This window comes from Pollachius pollachius, assembly GCF_949987615.1.
Source record: "Pollachius pollachius genome assembly, chromosome: 5".
Lineage (NCBI taxonomy): Eukaryota > Metazoa > Chordata > Actinopteri > Gadiformes > Gadidae > Pollachius > Pollachius pollachius.
In genome coordinates, this window is record NC_136938.1 from 5,497,797 (window position 1) to 5,521,920 (window position 24,124).

A 24,124-nucleotide genomic window follows, 5' to 3' on the forward strand; every position below is an offset into this window, starting at 1 on the left:
CCAAAGACAAATCGACTTCTCTGGATGACTGCCAATGGCAGGTTACAAGAGGTCCCTCAGGACTTCTCACCGACCAAACGCCTAGCCGAAAACGACCAGCAAGTAGGCCCAAGGCATTGGCTGTTGGAAGTGCCGTTGTTGATAATCAGTGATTCACCTTTACTAAGTGACCCTTATACAGAATAATCATCTTATCGCGTTGGAGAACAGAAAACTGTTATCAGACATTTCATTGTGGTCGCCGTTATGGATTCGAAACACCAGCAGTATCGCGAACACATCATCATATCAGTGTGTTTGGCTCACTGCAGAAACCAGCCAGCAGCTGGAACCATGATCATTTATAAAAACTGGATTTCCTGTCAACTGCCTCTTTGTTTAAGTAGCGTGATGGTCCAAACAGTGGCGGCCCATGAATAAATCATGAATCATGATGCCTTGTTACGTTTTGCAGCTTTTTTGTTGACACCATGCGTCAACTAACAAAGACAAAGATTTTGTGCATATCAGTAACAGTCACCACAAGGATTACATAACAATGTATTCTGTGAATAAATACAAAATGACTCCTGCATTTCTGCTGTTTACTTCCAACCGTGTTTAATTCACTAGACGTCCATTCGGGGGGATTTGAACAGGCTTGAGGCGTTTCATGGCCTAATGATCATTTTGGCAGTTCATTTCGAACTAGGAATGGCTTCGCTGGCTCGTGTGAAGACCAGGGGGAACCTCCACTGCTCACAAGGAGGGGGACCAACAGTGCTCTGCTCTGGGCCACACGCAGACCGAGAGCTTCCTGGGTCGGCTAAACCAGGCCAAGACATGTCAGTGCGTTGGCTAGAGCCTTGCGTGCGTACGTTGAAAAATAGGACGTCTATTTTTACAAAATACACATCCCTACGTGTATCCAGAATGTTATCCAGAATCCAAAATCTTATTTCAAGAATAAGGGGGAAGGGGGTGTTATAACATATTAAACTGAAGAGCTGTAAATAAAATACGTCCCTGTAAGTGATCAGAAGGAAACAATTTGTTTTCCCGGTGGCGGATAGTAACGGAATAAACAACATATTGTGATTCTGTCTCTGGTTTGGTTATTAAAGAAACAGGAGTGAATGTCTCAGCCCAGGGAAGGACCGTCCTCAGATGTGCGGTAAGAGATTATATGAACCAAAAAAGGCAAACAAACCTGAATACCGTGCCAGTATAATGCTAGCTTGATTCACCCAATGCTCCGTGTGAGCCTTGAACTAGGTCATCACGCAGGTGTTTTGTTCTATGTTGAGTCACGCATCTGTCCTCAGATATATGGTACAGTGCATCTCTTCTGTGGCGCTATATGAGCAGTAGATCACCCGGTGAACAGAGCTCTATATGCCACATCATCCAGGGGCGGGCCACACGTGTTCTTGTGGAGCCTCACTGACCTGCTGCCTCTTCTCGATCTCTAGCTTCATGCGCATCCTGAGACAGCGCAGAGTGTCCTGGAAGGTCTGCCGCAGGGTCTTCTCCATTAGCACCTTGTGGAACGCCCCCACCACGTTGCCGCACAGAAACACCACCGCGTTGGATAACAGCTGTAGAAGCACACAGACGCACAGACGCACACACACACGCGCACACAGGGTAAGTGATGTTGTACAGGGGAAGACACCATCTTCCAGGGCAACATCTTAATGTCTAGATGTTACTAAAAAACGGATGCTTTGAATCTACCACCATTTTGAGTCCAGTAGGGTTGTGATGTGTCATGTTCATGTTATGTGATGTCATGTCATTCATGACACTGTTTAAACGCTGCAATAGCATGCCAGTGCTATTAAATTACACTGTATCTTTTCATCTTATTTTGCACTGTGGCACTTTCACCTTTTCATTTCATTGTATACTTGTAAGCATGTGACAAATAAAACTCTGAATCTTGTTATGAACCTCGTCCAGACTCACCTGTCATTCCAGGTAGGGTCTAGTTTATGACCCACCTGTCGTTCCAGGTACGGTCTAGGTTATGACCCACCTGTCGTTCATGGTACGGTCTAGGTTATGACTCACCTGTCAGGCCAGGTACGGTCTAGGTTATGACCCACCTGTCGTTCATGGTATGGTCTAGTTTATGACCCACCTGTCGGGCCAGGTATGGTCTAGGTTATGACTCACCTGTCGGGCCAGGTATGGTCTACGTTATGACTCACCTGTCGGGCCAGGTACGGTCTAGGTTATGACCCACCTGTCGTTCATGGTACGGTCTAGTTTATGACCCACCTGTCGGGCCAGGTACGGTCTAGGTTATGACCCACCTGTCGGGCCAGGTACAGGTCATCAGTCTTGCAGAAGACAGTGAAGTTGAGCGTGAGGACCAGGATGTGTGAGAGTGACGTGAGCACGCTGAGCACCACGGCGTCCCACAGCTGGAAGGGCAGCATGGTGTAGACTGTGAAGATGATGAAGAGGAAGTACGGCACCTACACCACGAGCAGAGGGAACATGACTGAATGCAACTCGTTCTCTCCTCCTCCCGTTCAGGTTATTTCTCTGAATTGCGATTGGCCTTGCAAGAGACGTTACACAAAAGACACTCCAGTGTGGTTCCTGTGCGTCCGTGCATGCGCGTGCGTCTGTCTGTGTGGGTGTGTGTGTGAGTGCATGTCCGCGTGCGTATCCACTCGATCATGGACAAATGAAACTCATTGTCTCAGTAAATGTTGTAAGTTTACATGAGACCTACTGGCTCTAGAGGGCTCACCACTCAGAGACCTACTGACTCTAGAGGGCCCACCACTCAGAGACCTACTGACTCTAGAGGGCTCACCACTCAGAGACCTACTGACCCTAGAGGGCTCACCACTCAGAGACCTACTGACTCTAGAGGGCTCACCACTCAGAGACCTACTGACTCTAGAGGGCTCACCACTCAGAGACCTACTGACTCTAGAGGGCTCACCACTCAGAGACCTACTGACTCTAGAGGGCTCACCACTCAGAGACCTACTGACTCTAGAGGGCTCACCACTCAGAGACCTACTGACCCTAGAGGGCTCACCACTCAGAGACCTACTGACTCTAGAGGGCTCACCACTCAGAGACCTACTGACTCTAGAGGGCTCACCACTCAGAGACCTACTGACTCTAGAGGGCTCACCACTCAGAGACCTACTGACCCTAGAGGGCTAACCACTCAGAGACCTACTGACTCTAGAGGGCTCACCACTCAGAGACCTACTGACTCTAGAGGGCCAACCACTCAGAGACCTACTGACTCACCTGGTCCCAGGGCAGGATGAGCGGCCCGCAGAAGATGAAGGTGTAGGCCATGACCAGGTGGGTGGCCCAGACCGCCAGGCCCAGCAGCCGCCTCCATCGCTGGGTCAGGGTGTCCGTGCACACCAGGAAGAACACGGCCACAAACACCGCCAGGCTCAGGCTCACCACCGCCACGAAGGCGCTGTGCTTGTTGGCACTCTGCAGGGGGTAAGAGAAACACACACACACACACACACACATTGACAATGGGGCTTTCACCACGAAACGTCCAATCGCAACGAGTGCCCCCATTTTGGATTCATAGCAGCATTGGAATGTTATTGGTAGTCATCTTTTTCCGATCATTGTTTAGTAATTTATCGTGAAAGGATTTCTCATTCTAGGGAGACGTGTGTTTGAAACCAACCCAGTGTTTCTCATGCGTGACCCTGCACAACGTAAACCCAACGACCTGATATCCGAACCCTACAGACGCTGCTAGCAGGCTCATCCCTCGTTACTCTGCCTTGGTACATACAAGCAGCAGACCCCTAATTAGTGCTATGAGCTCCACCTGTGTGGGTCCTCCAATGACACCACAGTGAACACCGGCCCATAGGATTAATCCTATTGCTTTTATTTCAGACGACCAACTGTAGCTTGATTGCAAACACTGAATCCCCTCCTATCTGCACGCTGGCTGAACACTGAAGCAACCAGTCGCGGTAACATGGTTCAGTGAGGCCGTTCTCTGCGGTGTGGACGCCGGTGGGACGTTTTGTCTGAGCGACTCGCTGCATGTGTGTTGCCTGCCGGGGAGGGGAGAGCTAGAGGACCGGGGGGCTTAGGGTGGATCAGGGGGGCTTCCAACACATCTGCATTTACGTCATGAACTGCTGGCTCCCTGCACAGTCGTCCTGGTTCCCTTACTGTACAGGGAGGCCCACGCCGGAAGGATTGGGTGTTTGTCTGTGTGTGTGTGTGTGTGTGTGTGTGTGTGTGTGTGTGTGTGTGTGTGTGTGTGTGTGTGTGTGTGTGTGTGCGAGAACAATACTTTGCAGGCAGATTCCTAGTTATGGGAGAGTCAGCGAGAGACTGTATGCGATATAAATTAAGAGTTGCTTGACAATAAGAAGAGCCAAGAACGTAAATGGTTGAGGACAGAGATTGGAATAAAGTCAGAACAGGGGTGTCGGGGAGCCAGCCAAACCTTTGTTTGCTGGAGGAAATGAAATCGAGGACAAAGGAGAGGAGGATTGTTAGAGGTGGCAGTGTGAACGGGTGCAGGAAGCGTTTCACTGAGAGTGGGTTCTGGAAGGCCATCTCGTCTGTCCGGTTGCCATGGAAACATAAGCACCAGAGACCAGCGGCAGTATTTTTCCTGCATCGTTCCGTGATACTTTTGTCTTGTTTCGTTGATTTGGATTACTTTTTTGCCACAGAGAAAAATATACAACATTCTGTATTTATAATGGTGCATTGTGCAGTGTCAAACAAGCAAAAAGGCCATTTTAGAAAGGCCACTCAGCATTGCCCGCCATACAGACCACAATGCATTAGATACAGTGTTCCTCTGCATCTTTACGAGGACATTAATGGTAAACACGCATTGATGCGCAATTAGGTCTTAAAGGTAAGCACGCACAGATGCGTGATCCGGTCTGAATGGGTTAACTCAATAAATACTTCATCAGACCACTGTGCATTATGTATCCGCTGGACTGAATGCATATGCTGTTGGAGAGAGGGCCATGTGGATCTCTGTTCACTATGTACCCTGCACTGTTCTGCACGATGTCCTCTTCTGCAGAACATGATGTCATTTCTGTCAGCCATGAGTCTGCATGTACAATGTACACCGACATCCTTTCATCATCCTAATGCATCATTAGTAACGGATTCATGTACATTGTACATGAATCCATTACTGATGGTGCATTAGGATGTTGAAAGGATGTCCTTGCAAATTCTGTGCACATTAAAATGAAAAATGGATGTTGCATCATTTTATGTGTATGTATTTCGATCGTCGATATAAACTGTTACCACCACTACCAGTACTACTATAAATAATGATAACATTGTATGAATATTTGACAATTTACATTGTTAATAACAACCTGTGACTGAGAAGCATAATCAACATTATGGATAAAGTCGTTTATGAACCTAAAGGGATAAACCCTGTTTCAGTTGTAAAGTAGTCTTGACTTTCTTTTTCATAGCATTTTGAATTTTGTTTAATCTATTTGGTGAACACTAGGCCCCTTATCTTAATGCAAACTCAGATGAGGTCAACATCTGAAAACCGGAAACTAAAGACACATTCAGGGTCTGTCAGGGCATCCAAACTACAGGCAGGAGCTAAGCTACTACTCGCTAGAAATGGCGATACACTCCTCCTGTTGAGATGCCTTATACGTAGAATACCCTCTTCATTTATCAAAAGGTTGTCCTTTGATGCAAGCACTTCCGAGTCTCCTCTGTAGAACTCTGAACTTCCAGTCCACTCCAGCCCACCTCCACATTTCAACGCCCTCCCTCCCTCTCTCCCTCCCTCCCTCCCTCACTCCTTCCCTCCCTCCCTCCCTCTCTCTCTCCCTCTCTCTCTCTCCCTCTCCCTCTCCCCCTCCCTCCCTCTCACTCCCTCCTTCCCTCTCTCTCTCTCCCTCTCTCCCTCCCTCCCTCTCTCTCTCTCACTCCCTCCCTCTCTCCCTCCCTCCCTCCCTCCCTCTCTCCCTCCTTCCCTCCCTCCCTCTCTCCCTCCCTCCCTCCTTCCTTTCCTCCCTCCCTCTCTCTCTCTCTCCATCTCTCCCTCCCTCCCTCCCAGCATCCATCTCTCCCTCCCTCCCTCCTTCCCTCCCTCCCTCCCTCCCTCCTTCCCTCCCTCCCTCCATCTCTCCCTCCCTCCTTCCCAGCATCCATCTCTCCCTCCCTCCCTCCCTCCCTCCCAGCCTTCCTCCCTGCCTGCCGCCCTTCCAGCCTCCCTCCCTACATCCCTCCCTCCCTCCCTCCCTCGACTCACACAGGCCGAAACTGCCAGGTTTCGAGGGGCCACTTGGAACAAAAGCCCAGCCTGTGTGGCGCTCCGGAGTGCCCGCCGTCAGGTGTCCGTGATTGGATAACAGCGCTCTCCATGAGATGATTCCTGCTCACCACCACTGCCACAAATTCCCCCAGCTCACCCCGGCCTGGTACAACCCCCCTGTCTAAACCACACACACCCACACCCACACACACACACCCACACACACACACACACACACACACAATCTCTGAAGAGACGGAGAAAGGGAGGGACAAACAGAGTGGGATTTCCAGGAAAGGACTGTAATGGAATCTGCATCAACATATACCTGGTTCTCTATTCTGCCTAAGCACCACACACACACTGCAAGTGGGATCAAGCACTGGGGAAGTGTCGTTGAGCAAGGCACTGAATTCCTGTCAGCTTCAGGGACCCTTTGAGTCGTAGTCGATTTATCACTCAACATATTCTAAATCATGAGTGTCTATGGAGGACCTAGGTAAATTATTACTATGCATAAACACATCTCTATCCATAAAAAAATATTATGACTATTTTTTACAATCTTTAATAATAACAATAATCAATCATCCAAACTGGAGAACTTCACAAGCTGTCCATAAGTACTTCTTGCTGTAGACTACCGTCATCTTGAAGAGGTTCTACATCATCTGCTCTTCAACCAACTGCTCTGAGCCCACCGACTACGACCAAAACAACAGTCCAACTGTCTCAGGAGCCAACATCCCCTCGTCTAAGGAAGTCCGCAAAGGAGAGTTCTCCCAGTTTCTTTACCTCTTAACAAGACGAAAGATTGTGATTGTGTTTATGATGCGATAATCTCCGTTATCTCCAGCATCACCTGGGATGAGACAGCAATTCATGGCCCTATTTAATGATGACCTGTGCTATATTTAGAGCCTTGGGTGTGAGCGTGTGTATGTGTTTGTCTCGAGCAAACACTGCCATCACGGTGAGCAGTGTCAGGAGGGCCCTGCCTCTGAACGTACTCTGATTTCGATCAAGGCAAACATTGTAGACGTATATATGATTCTGTTCCCTTTGTGACCTCCTGCCATTGGATTGACATTTAGTGAGTTGGATGAAAGTCGTTTTGATCGACCTGCTCAGCCCTGGGAATAGAATGGCTTGACGATGGATTCGATTAATTCATCATCAATCCATTACTGAATCAATATCGTCCCTGTTTCAAGGGTTTGTTCATTATGTTATGAGGGTAAGACAAACGCGCACACACACACACACACACACACGTTACTTAAAGCACCGGGAAATACACTGTTTCACAAAACAATACTTATTTGTGCAACAAAAATCAGATTTTGCAATTGAAAAAATCCCGTGTGTTAATAACACTAAATAAAATAAATTCCAAATCATGATCCTCCCTGGTTTGAGGACGGTATTGACCGAACACAAAACCCCAAACCAAAGCCATGCGTCCAGAGCGCTGAATGAGGAGCGGGGTTAAGGGTCCGACCGCAGAGTGACTCACCAGCTGGAGCGAGAAGAAGAGCACCAGCAGGATGGCACAGGACACCGTGGACAGGCCCAGCAGCAGCACCAGCGGCTGGTACTGGCTGATGCAGGAGAACTTGCGGTACAGCGTCTCATGTTTGAGCTCCAGGTCATTCAACAGGTACTTCCCCTTGGCTGGCATGGCCCCCGTTGCGTCTCACACATAGCAGTCGGCCGCGGCTGGCCCAGAGTACAACAAAACCCTGTGGAGGAAATCAAAACCAGGTGGTCCCAACGCAGAGATCCGTCCTCGCTGCCTGATCTGCTGATTCAAACGGGGGGTCTGTTGCGGGGCGGTTCGAGGTAGAGATCCACGGTTCCAGTGGTGACGTTAGTCGTCGGCTAGCTCATGGCCTCCTGAGAAAAACCGGCCATTCTGTTCTCTGCGGTGAGGGCTCTGTTGTAGCTCCCCTCCCCACCGCTCAGCTCCTATTTCTCTGTTTGATTCCAGGGGCTTTCCTCCCTCTCTCCTGTCTGCTGTTCACTGTCTGTTGCTGGCAGGCAGCGGTGGTTCCTTGTTGGCCAGCTACTGTTCCTTCTTCTCCCCTGAGTTGTATCCCTGAGACCGGACAGCGCTGAATGGGAGGAGAGGGCCCGCTTACAGCAGGGTAGGAGGGTCCGGGGAAGGACGGGTCCGGGGATGGGTTGAACTCTTGGGAGGTGTCTGGGGAGTCTCAGGGGGTAAGGAGGCCCGGCGTGGATAACCCTGTGGGGTCTGCCGCTGTTTCAGCACGGACAAAAGGGAGAGACCAACCTGGGGGAGAGACAGAGGGGGAGACAGGGAGGGAGACGTTAAGACAATGTTGTCGACGGTGATGTAATGGTAAGCCCCACACACACACACACACACACACACACACACACACACACCCACACACCATCTTATTTTCGATCTAGTGATTCAAAGTATGTGATCAGGTGGTACTGGCAAGGAAGTAATGACATGCCAGACCAACAGCTGCGGCTGGTCAGAGGAAGTGACCGTGTCATCATGGGTGACTGGAGGGCACGTGTGCTTATTGGTCACGTCTTTGCTTTGGGATGCGATTCCAAACTTGGCTTAGGCAAGTCCGAAATTCATTACCTTCCCGACGACTCACTGTCTCACTATGTGGGCTGAGGAAAAGAAAGAATAAACATGTACCCATTAACCTGCGTGCTACTTAGATGACTAAAGACCGGGGACGGTTTTATATATTTATTATATTTCTTTATTAAATACAAGAATCTGAGCGTCAGGGAAAGAAGATTTGTTGTCTCTGGATGCTACGAGGTCACACATTGAGTCCCACAAGCTGTGACTGTGAAATCCATTTAGATAAAAACATAATGCTTTTGTTTGGTTTGCATGCAGTAGACGAGACGGCAGCAGCAAGAAAACAGACTTCTCATGTTGCAGGATTTTCTCACATTTCTATCAACAACATAAACACAAAGTCTGTAGGGCAGTCTATTGTTCCTCTGCTGGAGGCCAACAAATCGACTCAGCCTTCTGCTTTCAAGGCATACTTCTGTTGACTATTCATAAACATGGCCTTGAACCTTCGGTTTGCAAATCAATAACCCTGCAGTGCTGTGAACCGATTATAAGCCACATTAAACTAACCCGTACAAAATGACCCAACAGAAAGGCACCACTGCAATGAAAACACTGCTGCAGCGCGGCCAATTTCTGTTCATTGTTCAACGCAGCCTCTGATGTCTTTGGACGGGGAGCATCACAGAGGCACAGTAGGGAAAAAAACGAATGCCCAGGTAGTTTTCCCTCCTACATACTGTACATCTTTTACACAGCAAGTCAAAAGTCCAGCGGTTATTGGCCAGAATGCTGACCGAAGAAGCCAATACTAGTAGGATTCCATGTTCAGACGTGGATATTAAATTCTGAAACCGACTGCTGCGTTGTAGAGACCAGAGGACACGCAGGGCTGAGAGAAAACAGCAACTTTTCTCTGCGGTCAATAGAAAGCTAATTTCCTCCAGTCGCTGATATGGTTCACCTAGAGTGTAGGAAGTGTTTGGTCGGCGGGCCCTCCCAAAGCAACAGCAGCAGATGCCATATAACACCGCTCCGGTTAAGAGGTCAATGGAATAAGGGCAGAGGAAGACTTGATAGAGGTAGTACTTCCCCTGAGACAATGTACATACACACTTACACACACACATCCCACACACGTGTGTACACACACACACACACACACACACGTGTTCACAGAAACCTTCAGAAATATGGCCATCACTTTCTACAGAAAAGGATAGTAATCTCCCTGAACTGATATTTCTCCCATCACTTAAAGCAAGAGCGATAATGAGATGGATGCAACAAAACAGATAAGGCTACAGGAAATCATATTTTTATACATCTACTGAGAAAACCCCAGAAAGACACACACAAAACTATGATCCAAGTACACACGCTAAAACAGAATCATAACAGCAGAACATAGCAAAGCCAATCAGATATGAGACGATGACCCCAACTGCTCTCCCTTACCGCCGACACCGGGGGGAATCATTGACTCAGCCCCCCTCGTCACACTGCATACCATGACTGTACCTCACCCCCCTCAGAGAACGACTGTACCTCACCCCCCCCCCCCCCCCCTCAGAGAACCACTGTACCTCGCCCCCCCCCCCCCCCCCCCTCCCCCGAGCGAGCGAGCGAGCGAAAAACGAAGCGAGAGCGAGCGAGGCTACGATGTGTCCCGCGTACAACCGCAACACCTTCTTTACAGACACCCCCACGCTGCAAACAGCACTCGATCACTTCAGAGGAGGACGGGGAACAACAGGAGCCCCCTGCAGGGGCCGTGGGGGCCGTCCAGCTCAGCCCACTGGGAGCCCTGCTGGTTTGGTTTTACACTGGTCCGGGGAGTCCGGAGCACAGATCATCAAGAGGAGATCTGGCTGCGAGAGCAAACAAGGGCGGTGTTATCGTGGCCGGGCCCCGGGGGAATCGTTCTTATCACAGCGCTACAGCAGGTCGCATCCTCTCGTCTTCCCCTCCACTCAGGGCCCCTGATTTAAACACAGACACCCGTTATGGACCCCAGCTGCAAGTAGCTCTCCGCCATTAATGGTTGATTTGTGTGTCTTCGATATTCAGGTTGCCATGGTAAATATAAAGCTCATATGAAGCTATAAGGAATGTTGAGCGTTTCCAACCTCCCGTTGTAAAATTATAAGCTTTTGAAATCATTCTGTTCATTTGAGAACATAAACACACGTTTCTAAAATCGTTTTTTCTGTCTGATCATCCACATGATCTGGTGAACGCCTCAGGGCTGGACACCCAGAGACTGACGACACCATCTCAACCTCCCGCGTGTCCCTCTCAAAGGAGAAGGATTCCGGGCACTGGGCATAGCAGGACTTCCTGGCTTCTGTGCCGTTCCAGACGGGCAGAGGACTTGTTTACCAGACACTTGTCTTTTAGAACAGTTCCCGGCATGACAACTCTTTTTATCCTCCACTTCTTAAGTTGCCATGGCAAACAGAGCCCCCAGTCTGCGGGTTTGTTTCAAGCGAGCGGTGGTCTCACAGCAGAGATCTGATGAATGAATGGCTAGCATCACACACAATTGTCCAGCTGGCCTGTCTCAATGGAGGGCATGCAGCGGCCCTGCTGAGCGCCGTCACCAACCCGAGAACAGGACTGCGTTGACATCAGTTGGCCAGTCGCAGGCGGCTGGTGTGGGGACGGGTGGAGAACTGAAAGAGGACGGATCCCGGCCTTTGTCATCCTTTTAGATTTATGGTAAAAAATCTTTAGCTAATTGTTAACTAATCACATGTTGGGATTGATGAATGCTGGATGTGATTCTTAGGGGTTGGAGGTGTTGTTGTCGATAAACATATCTGTGGTGCCAAGGACCCAGAATAATTTATTTATTTAAATATATATATTTTCTGGTTGGCCTTCAAATCAAATATCATCACTCTTTGTTTATTCATTATACATTTTGTAGAAAAATGTGTTTGTAATGCAGTGTTGTGTTGCACTGACTCCCATTTCAAAACTATTTCCGACTTTTTTTTCTGTTTGGTTTGGTTTGCATTCTGGTTCCTATATAAAAGAATAAAAAAACTCTCACTGATATGGTTGAACGAACACCACCTTGAATCACCAGGCCTGTCCTGTTGTCGATAGTGTATCGGGGGACAGGATATGCGCTGGTAAGAGCCCACACCTGGGGGTTTGGACCAGACTATAACCAAACCAACACCCTCATTAAACCCCTTTCACAGACAGTCCCCAGCCGGGTCCCACAGTAAATCCTTCTACTTTTACGGCAGTCTTTGTGCGAGCGCTGAATGCCTTTGGCCCGGCACAAGAACAATGCCTGACCTCTGGACGGAACCACAGGTCTCAGCCTCTGCTGCATGTCATTTAAGGTTAGAGGTCAAAGGTCGAGGGTCATCTCACACCACCCAGAGGCCACGGAGCCCGAGGATCAGCTCTCGAATCCAGGTAGAGGTTGTGTCCACCATGGGCAAGAAATGCAGGTGTTTATATTCACGTAAATCAAAAGAGGGCAATGCTTAAGCAATAAAGTATACACTAGAAGCATGAAACCTTGTTTGTATCAGCGGGCGGCGGCGTGAAGATGGTGTCATCATATCTTTGCATAAGGTTTGCGTAAGGTCCCACGTCTCAGACAATTTGAGGCAAGCAGCGTGGAATATTCAATGTCAGAACAGCTGACGTGTTTGACATTTAAACACTACAAGTGGAGCAAACAAAAACCCAAATTAAAATGAAACGTAAACCTTAAAATCCATATTGTAAACTATACATTAATGCCATATTTAAACCTAACCTTAACCCTAACCCTAACCCTACATTCACCAAAAAAAAAAATTGAGACACAAATGACACATTAGGAAATTAATTAGTATCTGCCGACGACCTGCCGGAGGTTTGGCCGTGTGTCCCGTCACCAGCTGATGAAGGACGGATGTACAGCAATGCAGCGCGCCGATTGGATTAGGCCCGGGCCGTCTGCCTCGCTCCCCTCGGCAGCTTCCAGGGATATTGAATTAGCCGCTGAAGGCTAACCACGTTAGCAGGATGCTATCTGGACGCCGGGTGAAGCGCAGACCGCTCGTGTTGACAATACACAGGAAGTCAGAGTGGAAACGCAACATGCGTGGAGAAAACCCCCTAACACACACTAGGGAACAACACTGTCTTGAGCAGGGGCGTAGGAATGAGTTTAACATTGGGGGGGACACATATCAGAAACCTGACAGATCCGGTATAATTTTTAGGTGGGACAAATGCGCCTGTCTCCGATATTGGAGGGGACACGTCCCCTCCGTCCCCCCTGGTTCCTACGCCCTTGGTCTTGAGTGATGCCCTTGGTCACACTCAACCACATCCATCACGACACTGGTTGGGTGATTCAAAATATATCAGATCCCACAGAGACACATTTCAGAAGGAGTGGAGATAGAAGAGGTAGAAGGCTGGATCTGATGTTTTCCTTCCTCTTTTGGGTTGATCTGAGATGTTAAAAAATGCACTCTCACCCTGTCACACACACATCCGTCTATAAGAGGGTTATAGGCAACATTTTCAGTTCTCTCTCTTTCACACTGAATCAGTTGCGTTTCCCTCTTTTTCCATTATGCAACAGAGACCAATAAAATGCAGTGAAAAGTACCCTCTCTACACAGAAGGGGGGAGGGAGGCATGTGGAGAGGAGAAAGAGACGCTATTCTTTCCAGTTAGCACAAGGCAACCACATCCCCATTTAAGGTTTCATAACCCCACATTTAGCCGGCCTCAGCTGGCCAGTAGGCCCGCTCCATCCTGCCTAACTATTGGTTCTTGTGTTTGCCCAATGCTTTCTAGCTCCACCTCGGCTAACCAGAGAAAAACCATAATCATACCCTAGGAACCTCCTAGCTACTAGCACTGACCTCTACAGACACTGTACACATGCGCCACAAACAATAACAGCAGTACACGGGGAGGGTAGCGCGCCCGTTCATTCCACATAGGAACGCACCGATCAGGCCTTTTCGGGCCGATCCCGATCCCCGATCTTTTTAACGTGAAATCGGCCGATCCGATACTGACCACCGATTTATTTTGAAAAGTGAAATATAATAATAGGATGATTCTCATGAAAATAATATGTGCCGATTATACAGGGGTTCTTAGTTAGTTAGGGTAATGCAAGGGTTGTTCTTAATTGGTTGAGCCGACGTAAATGCAATTGTGTTCCTTTAAGAGAAGACTCGATGGCACGTAAACTCAATGCCTGGAGCCACACAGATTTCTGAACGGTTCTGTAAGTTTAGACGTAAAGGAACTCAAATAAATTAAACACCACTAACAAAGGAGAAGGAACCAGTGGTATTACTGTTTATTGGGATGGGTCAGGCTGACACACTTTCACTCCCGGCCTAAGGAAAGGAGCTATAGGGGATCACACCAAAGACCGTATGGATAATACAAAACCAACACCGGTTTAATCCAACATATGATCAAATGTCACTGTATCCCCTGTGATACGCTCTGCACGTGTCAATATCCGCAGGCAGTCTATAGGAGGGCTACCGGGAAGAAGAGGCCGTTTGTATCCTACTATGCTTTGCAAAACAAAAGACAGACGGCAACATTGGCATGTAGGCTACATATGAGATGCTTATATCCGTAGCCTACGTTTTGCTTCCTGTGATGTGGCGCAAGCTTATTATCCAGATATACAACCGCGTTCGCATAGGCATTCACTTTACAGGCTGCAGGTCTCGTATGATTTTAAGAAGTCAACCAAGTCGACGAAAGCATATGGTGACTGTCATCATTCATGGGGATTTATTAAGAGCTAATTTCAAGTAGTGCTGCACGCAAGGGCGTAGGAACCGGGGGGGACGAAGGGGACGTGTCCCCTCCAATATTGGAGAAAGGCGCATTTGTCCCACCTAAAACTTATACCGGGGGGAGAAAAATATTTTATTTTATTTTGAAAGCGCAACACAGCGTCTTGTCACCGCTTCTTATTCTAAAAAATAGGATGATTGAGCGTGCAATTAAAGAATTGATTTGATATTTATCAGTTCATTACTGCCATTCAAAATGTGTTTTCCTTTACATTTACAAATGTATCTTTTTAGTAGAATAAAATATATTTGTGAATTTCTTCAGTGTAGTTAATTTATGACATATTTCTGTTCAAACCATTAACGGATCTGTCAGGTTTCCGATATGTGTCCCCCCCAATGTTAAACTCATTCCTACGCCCCTGGCTGCACGATTAATCGAATTGCAATCGCAATCGCAATGTCAGCGTTTGCGATTGTATAACAAAAGCTGATATTGCATTTTTTTAAATAAGAAACCTAACCAATTTCTGTACTGCAGAAATGCCTTTATTTTGAAAAGATATTTTTTTATTATTTGTTTAATTTTGTAAAATATTGTTATTTTGAAAACAGTACTGTACACATTTTTCATTTTTTGTATTTTTTTATGCTAGTTTAAGTTTGTATTTTTGAGTTGAGAAATAAACATTTTAAAATGATCAGCAATCTGTGTGCATTTTCCTTGATAACCAAGCAAGTAGACTCATGACACCGTTTGATTATTATATCGCAAATCGCAATATTGTCCACAATAATCGCAATATGTCTTTTTCACCAAATCCTGCAGCACTAATTTCAAGTTGATCGGCCGATCAGCGATCATGCGTTAAGGCCGTACAACATCCGATAATGATCGATACCCGATCAATCGATGGTCACCAATTCCAACCCACGAGTCCACACTGATCCTTTGGGGTGGACGGTTTACCGAGGCTCTGAAGAGGTGCTGCATGCCATCCAGGCAGGGGTGCTTGTTAAGTAGTGGTCGCCTTACATTCCTGGGAGTAGAGGCCTGAGTCAACAGCATTCTGGACGGAGGGAGTCAGAGCTGGGAGTCATAGCGCCAGCTCCTATAAGCCCAGTGACGCTCATTTTCCCCTTCTGTCATAAAAAGCCACTCATCTGTTGACGGGACCATCTGCTGCGTGTTTACTACGTCGTCTACTCCCAACGCCTGTTGTTCTGAGCAGGGCTGTGACTCATCTCTACCTGTGCCTCTCGCAGTGACTCCTCAACTTTAATTTAAGTGCTGTACTGTAATAGAGGCGGGTAAGTGGCAACATGCTTTCACTTGCGATGTAAAAGTGAAATTTTCACAATCACGGGTGATTTCAGCAGGAAGAAGGCTTCTTTGATGCTGCAGAGATCAGCATTAGGCATTCAGAGGTCCCTGCTGAACCATACTCCGACGCAGTGGATCTCATTAAACACGCTTTCTTTGGAAACATAGACAATAGAGGCAATGCTGGATATCGGCAATGCCTGCTAGAGGTAGCATGGGGAAGGAGATCTCTGTAAAAGCTATAAATGGAGTGGCCTCCTTTGTGTGTGTGTGTGCGTGCGTGCGTGTTTCACATCCTATATTGGCCCATTAGGTCCATCCTGTGTTGGTCAAGCATGGGGGCAACCCCTACTTCTGCCTATGGCTCACATGTTACTCCGTGAACTTCTGCACATCGCAGTGCTTTGGGACAACCTTTGAAAGGCTTAAGTGTACTGGAAGCATTGCCAGGAAATGTTTCAATTTTCAGCCAGTTCCTAAAATTTTGATTGAAGGATTAGTTTCTTTCTGGATAAAATCCAACACAAAATATCTATGTTTTAATATCACGTCTCCTTTTCAAATCCCTTGAATGGACGTGCGAGCCGAAAGGCATGCCGAGGAAATTGAATTATAAGCACAAAGAAAAATCCTTGAGAATCCTTCCTTCGTTTTATATGCAAACGCAGCGGCTAAATGAAGCTCAGATAAAGCCTTCCTGATGCCCCCATTACAGTGGAGCATAGCTGTTTGTACAAAGGGGCGAGGTCTTGCACTCCATCAAAAACAGATTAAAGTGAACAGGCCTTGGCAGCTCGAATTTATGTTCCCGCATTGACAGAAGGGAGTGCAAATACAAATAAATCCAGGTCTAAGCGGGGGGGGGGGGGGGATCACTTGGGGAAAGAGGCTTTTTGACAAAGCCTCTTTCCCCAAGTGATTGGATTGTGGGTGTGCTGAATAGGAGCATCCGTGAGCGCGTTGAACTTCAAAGGTCAAGATCCTGAATCAGGCACCAAGGCAATCAAGGTGACCCAGTGTTGTAATGATCCAATTCGGTAGCACGCCGTCTGATGATCACACTGCACTCCGTCCTGCTTCCCTGTCTGGGAATTAGCCCCCACAGCGGGCTACATCACAGGTTTGATTCTGGTGCATACTACTGGTGGCAGGCAGACAACCAACCGCCAGTTCCAATAAAACACCCTTTCGACAAAAAAACAGCAATGATAGGCTCACCAGTCGAATACTCAGCTGCAGCGATGCATTGAGTTAACATTAAGGCCGAAGGGATTCAAATTCCCTGAATTCGTCCACAGGAATGGAAGAAAATCTGAACACGCTAGATCTCTTCCAAAGGAGATCAGGCATACATTCTGACAATTGATCAGAGGCCTTAGTCAATAACTCATTGCAAGCTTCAAGATAACCAATTTAGATGTTGCCGATAACGAGGATTGCAACAGCAAGCCACAGGCATCAACTCTCTATAGATAAGGGAGTTAATAGGCCGCCACAAATTGTATTTCTCTAAAGTAAGATATCATTTCACAGCGGGAGGACAATTCACACCAATGGAACTTTAATAATGTCCCATTTACTGCTAATTGACTCACTCCCATTCATTCTCCTCTGAAAGTATAATCCAATAATGGCACTGAGACCCCGAGCAACACTTGGCTGTGTCTACGATCTAGGCTAGGTGTTGTTAGAACCAGTACATGTACAGTCTCTACACTGTTCTGTGCTGAGCTGCATGCTCCCCACAGGGTATTGAATGGAAGGAATGATTGGAATTGGCTGCTGATGGTCCATCCATCACTCTGCATGTACCAGGGGACCAATGAGGGAATTGTGTGAACAAAGTATTAGTGAATAGGCAGGGAGGGGCCGGTGAGTGTGCAATGGCAGCCAAATAACAACACAATCGCCCCCCCCACACACACACACACACACACACACAAAAAAACTCCCTTCCTCATCTTCACACACACACACACACACACACACACACACACAGGATGCAACCCTAACAAGCACAGTTAGTGCATAAATTAAGTATGACTATGACTGTTTGTTATGTTATGTATAGCTCTTGTTAATAACAGTTAATGACAGCTTCCTATATCAAGGTGGAGCTTCACCCTAACCACGACAACAACAAACTCCCCCACGCTTTGAAAATCGAAGTCCCACCCCACCACGTTAAAGCAAAGGCCATGCTACACGCCACGTAGGTGACGTCACACTCCTCCTCCAAACACAAGGACGCAGGGGGTGCTTTTGCAGGTTTGCCGATAATGACACATGGTCAGGCCTGGCGCTCCATGATGTCCTCTGGGAGAACTCTCTCTTGAGTGTGTGTGGAGATGACTGGTTTAACCTGTGCACACCGATTACTCAACGTGCAACAGGTGTACAGCCTCCCCAAGCCCCAGGGTCCAATCAGTCTTACTCCGGCCAGGTGAGGCTGCTTGGACCGGCCATCACCCAAACACACTTGTGTTTTACGCAGTTGCCTCACGAAGGAAGAAAGACATGCGACTTCCGTTGGATAGGCCTTTTAATCCAATTCTGGAATGATGGCACAAGCGTGCCGTTGCTACAAGCGTATTCCTCGCCGTTGGCAGGGCTCTCCGTGAGCGCAGCGAGCAGCTTGTTCAGCCGGAGACAGACCGGCTGTCTCTTCATATGGGAGCGATAAGCCAGAGAACAACACTTCATTCTCCGGCAACACATCGAAAGGCTGAACAACATCCCCTGAAGCTCCAAACCAGTGAACCGCAGACGGCTGGTAGCTCGTTTGTGACCGACACCGCCTTCTCACAACACACATCCACTTTCTGACCAGACGACCCAACCAAAAATGATCCGAGGGGGCTCTGCCTGGGGGGGGGGGCTCTTCCACCCCCTGAAAGGACATGTTAACGGGGACAGAACAGGGTGACCGTGCCGGGCGTAAGGGGTACGTTCCACCGAGCTCCAGCTTCCAGCTTTGCAGGGGCAAAGCTGAGGGGCGTCGTAGGGACTAGGGCAGAACGGATGGCATTACCTCTCAGAGCTCCGAGCAGCCCGGGGTAGCTGTAGTGGTGGAGGGGGGCCTCCGTTCTTGACTCGCGCCTCGCCCTTTCCTCCACATCGCCGTGAGGCAGGGGACTCGTTTCTCGGGTCGTTAGCGTTGGTTAGCAAGCCAGATGCTACCAAGCTTGCTTCGCTGTGATGGTTGCACGTGGGTGAGACCAATGAATTAACCATCAAGGCAGTAAAGCCAGAACAGCTTGAGCAGATCCCCTTGAGTCTGAGAATGGTAATGTTTCAGGTGTGTGTGTTTGTAGCACAGGGCTGGAATAACAAATTTGAAAGTTTAAATGCAATTAAGTGCATGGTAGCTGTTGTGGATTGAATGGTGCGCTTGTCTCACAGCTCAGGCTGGTATGACGATTGACAGGACTTATTGAGAATGTAGGAAGTGACGACTTAAGTACATCAGGGTACGTCAAATGCCGTGTAACACATTGAGAAGAAACAGAAAATCTTAGACTTCAACAGGCAATAAAAAAGTTCTTGCCGAATGCTTTTTCTCTCTGCACGTGCCGGCTCCCCAGACACACTCTCTGGGCTTCACTTCCTCTTAGTTCACATGCAGGTTCAGAGCAGCTCTTGAAAAGAGCCTTGTTCAGCACCGCACGCAGTTACGTCACTCATTTTCAAGTCCCACCGATTGGGTTTCATGTTACCTGAGCACGTGCACATAACCGTATCATATGGGTATATTTTGAAGTTTACATGTTGTAAAAAAAAATCAAAACGGCAGTGGCCGGCGCTCTTTTAAAATCGAGACAGTATAGACGACTGGGCCGTATGTTCCAGTCGTGGTCTCGCAGTGTTAGAGAGAGAAAACCTTGGTATTTCGTCCAGACGTCACGGCCGTGTTTACACTTGTCTGGGCTCCTCCAGCGCTGCACCCCTCCTGGCTGAATGCAGCCCTTGTCTGACGCAGGACGCGGGACGCAAGCGCCGGGGCTGAGGGAACACCGTTCGTGAAAGCTGCCCTGCCCTTACCACCACACGACCCGTGGCGTGGAAGGTACCCCAACGGCGTCCTCGATGTTGAAACAGGATGTCGGGCACCGGGGTTTTCCTCCAAAGCAAAGCCCAAAGCACCAGAGGCTTAGCTTTTGAGAGGGTGCGTTGACGTTGAGCTGGAAGACGCTTGACGTGACATGTTTCACTTCCTGAACGGGAGTCACAGTCATGACTTACAGGTGAAGTCGCGGCCTTGAACGGCGAACCACAGAAAGCAGCCCCACCACAGCTGGAAGCGAGTCAGACTTTGCATGTGCTTAACATAGGCGGTGACTTTAAATTGCCAAAGAGCTTTTATTGAATTGTGAGTCACCTAATGAATGAACCAGTTATATTTTCAACAGGGTTGCTTGGGTTTACACACTTCACTACCGAGCCAATGGTGGATGGCAGACCACAGATTCACACGCGCATCGCCCACACACACGCATGCAAATGACACCATGGTAGCTATGAGATCGAGTTTTTACATTTAGAGGCAGTTAGGAAATTATATATTTTGAATGAATTGTAATTTTGACTTATTTAGACACTGCATGTAAGGCTCCAGCTCAAATTAAAAGTCAGTCAGTCTCTCAGTCTCTGTCTCCCTCTCGAAAATAAGCCAACCACCGCTACACGGCCTCATTTCCTTGGCAACCGGTTCTCATTTCCCTGACGACGCTGCGAGGACGGCTTGATAAAAGGGAAGCTGCTGCAGGGTTACCGTGCCGATGAGGGCTGTTGTTGTCATGCGCGCAGCCGTTCACGTAAGGCGGCCTCAGGACACATGAGACGCGCTGGCAGTCGAGGAAACAGAGCGATCGCCATCGATGAACCATAGTCGCTTAAGAGAGTCGGCGTCGTCTTCATTAAGTGGTCTCATTTGAACAGACCTTTCAACGGGCCAAATTTGCCATCATCTCATTACAACAAAATTAGAATGTAGATGGAAGAAAAGCTAATTACAATTCACACTTACTTTTACACTTTGCTTAATTTCCACATCCTCAACCATAATATGGTTGAAAACAGTCAAAGCAAACTGTAGCAAAGGAGGCAATGGAAAACAATAGCTGTTTTGAGAAGTGCCTGTCATGTTTTTGTCTGAGAACCTCTGAGTGGGTGGATGTCACTGTGTGTGTGTGTGTGTGTGTGTGTGTGTGTGTGTGTGTGTGTGTGTGTGTGTGTGTGTGTGTGTGTGTGTGTGTGTGTGTGTGTGTGTGTGTCACAAGCAGCACCGAACCATTTACTGAAACCTTAAAGCTGTCATACTTGTATCTCCCACTCAGCAGTTTGCCGTCTGCCATTTTTAACCTCCAAATGGCCTCAAATTCAAAACATTGCCACAGGCAGACTTAGCACATTGGTATATGCTCGAACAGGTGCTAATGAGAATTGCAAATTGCTCAATCAAAATTAAGATTATTTCTAACTGTGATAAACCAGCAGTCACAAAAGTACTATTTTTCAACACTAAATCTTTGTTTAATGCAGCTACATTTCACAATCGGTTTTTTGTCCAACCAAACTTTCCCACTTAAAATTGTAAAAAGGTAAGCACAGTAAAGAATGTGGCATACTATCTATCCATCAGGACCCTTTCTCCTCCTCATCTCCATCCTACGGCTCTTCTCTTCAAACTGAGGACCCATCAAAGGTGTTTATCATTAACCAGCCCCACACAATGAGAGGTCTGTTGAAGCAGCCCGCGAGAAACCAAGACACACACACACACACACACACACACACACACACACACACACACACACACACACACACACACACACACACACACACACACACACACACTTTCAATTTCCGTTCACGTTTAATCAAACTACTAATCAAGTTTACCCACATCCAAAATAATTCCAAATCAGTACTTGGCTCATTTCACTGTTGATCCAGCTGTTCTGATATCTCTGATTCTGTTTCCATCCAATCGGTCCATGTGCAACACTGCACTGTCTGCGATGGAGAGCACTCACCAGCGTTATATAAAGCACTCCAACATCCAACAGCAAGGGGGGTGTTCAAATTGAGGTGAGCACAGGGAGTTAGGGGGTGTGGAGAGCGAGACACCCACACACATTCATATGTGCTCAACGCAGATGGGCCGCACACATTCAGCCAGGTAACCTTTACCGACGGGAGACTTTCTTCTTAGTGCCTGTCGCTAATGACAAATTGTGAAGGCTGGCATAAACTTGTTTCGTTTTTTAATCACAAGGATTCAGGCCAGAACCTATTGTAACGGTTATACCCTAGGTATTAACTCCATTTGTCATGTTAGTGCCCGTAAGAAGAGAAATCTTAAACTTCTAACTTTGCGTAGAGACTCCTGTTGAGAATTGTACCAACTGATATCTTCTGGCTTTACTTGCTATGTTCTACAAAGGATTCAAACAAGCAAGGCAAGGTCTACTGCAACGTTTTTAACATCGAGGAGGCAGTGCTTTAGAAAAAGGAAATGAGTCTTCTTTGCATAAGAGGAAAATAAAAAACTCTGTTTGAGAACATATTTTACTAAACAGATAATGAAGACTGTGGTGATCCTGAAAGATAAAATCATGGGAAACGGATGCAAATCAGATGAATGATAAATGTATGTCTGTGTATGCGTGTCTAATGGTGTGTGTGTGTGTGTGTGTGTGTGTGTGTGTGTGTGTGTGTGTGTGTGTGTGTGTGTGTGTGTGTGTGTGTCTGTACACACGCAGCCTCCTGACAACACATTTGATCTTTCAGCCGCTGACGGTGGATACTAACCAGCCGCTTCACTCTGGCTCTGTGGGCACAGAAGGTGGCCAGGAAATGGAACAATTAAATATAGGATAAGGTGAAGAGCCGCTCCTCTAATGACGGCTGAAGTACTCTAACTCGGCCTCTCAGCAGCCCCCTCCAAACGGCAGAAACGGCGCTGAATGGGGCCCTTCACTTTGTGGAGAGCCCCGCTTAGCGAGATCCATTAGCGGGGGGGGGGAGGCTTTCAAAGAGATTTCAGCTCAATATTCTGACATTCTGCTCATACTGGTTTCCAGCAAGTCGCTAGTTTGATGGCGTGCATTTCCAGAAGCAAAATAAAAAAGGGAACCTTTGTGCAGATTCAGAGAGCTGGGTTATGTCCACATACCATAAAGTTAGGTTCTAGTTTGGTTCATTTCTGAGGAAGTAACAGCAGGATGTATCGGTTGGCCGAGTTTATCGGCCGATATTGCCCTTTCACAGATATATCGTATCCGCCCCTAAACTCCAGTATCGGTTGGGCTATATCTGGTATGCATAAACAATGATATTTAAGTTTCAGATGCAGCAGATGGTTCATTTTGTCATTTTCATAAAGGATAAAGTGAATGATCACATCCTGAATAAGGCTGCCAAATTATTGATGGGTTCACAAAATCCATACGCAACCCATACAGTTAGTCCTGTGTTTCAGCTGCTTATCTCAACCATCTCCCCAGTCGGTCCTTCTGAACTAGGGGTGTAACATACATGTATTCGTATTGAACCGGATCGGTACGGACGTCACGGTTCAGTGCATGGATTTACACAGAGAACACACGGTATACAATTAAATAAAACTGGCGTGCGAATTAATTAATGTAATGCGGAACTAATGTTAGATGCGCAAGTTCTTCAGGGTAACACGTCGGGCCTCTGGTATTTCCACAACGAGACTTGTAGTGGGGGTTTTCTCAGCCATGGTTGAGAAGGAATTGGGGGGAAGGAACTTTGGCCTTGAATCCCTGAAGTGGGCCTACATGAACCGCGACATGGAGGAGAAAGGGATTGTTGCCCGCGATTGTCTCCCACCGGAGCCAAAGAGCCCGCTGCCGAGGCACCACCGCCTCGGCGCTGCCCGCTGCGGGCTCCGGCGGGAGACAATCGCTGTCAATAATCGCGGGTCAGTCTACTTCAGATTGTTGTGGAAGAACCAGAGACGTCGGAGAGATTCATAAAATCGTTTAGATTCATAAAATCGTCTTGAAGCGCACACAGCTTTTGGCCATGATAATATATATTATATGATATAGATATCCATGCATAATATATTATTTAGATATAGAGCTCCAGGACTCCCGCTGGAGCACCCGGAGTGTTCTAGAATATTTACA

The 24,124-nt window shown here is 47.6% G+C and overlaps 1 protein-coding gene across 2 annotated transcripts in view; it reads right to left on the reverse strand.

Moving 5' to 3' along the window:
• The window catches only part of adcy7 (adenylate cyclase 7), a 59,274-nt gene that overhangs the window by 30,371 nt on the left and 4,779 nt on the right, over positions 1 to 24,124 (reverse strand). For both annotated transcript variants that reach the window (XM_079736517.1, XM_079736516.1), the window contains exons 2-5: positions 7,785 to 8,561; positions 3,262 to 3,459; positions 2,298 to 2,462; positions 1,428 to 1,577 (exon numbers count right to left, since the gene is read on the reverse strand). In XM_079736517.1, the coding sequence (XP_079592643.1) occupies positions 1,428 to 1,577; positions 2,298 to 2,462; positions 3,262 to 3,459; positions 7,785 to 7,949 (678 nt within the window). In that variant the 5' untranslated portion in view covers positions 7,950 to 8,561. The remainder of the gene's footprint in view (positions 1 to 1,427; positions 1,578 to 2,297; positions 2,463 to 3,261; positions 3,460 to 7,784; positions 8,562 to 24,124) is intronic.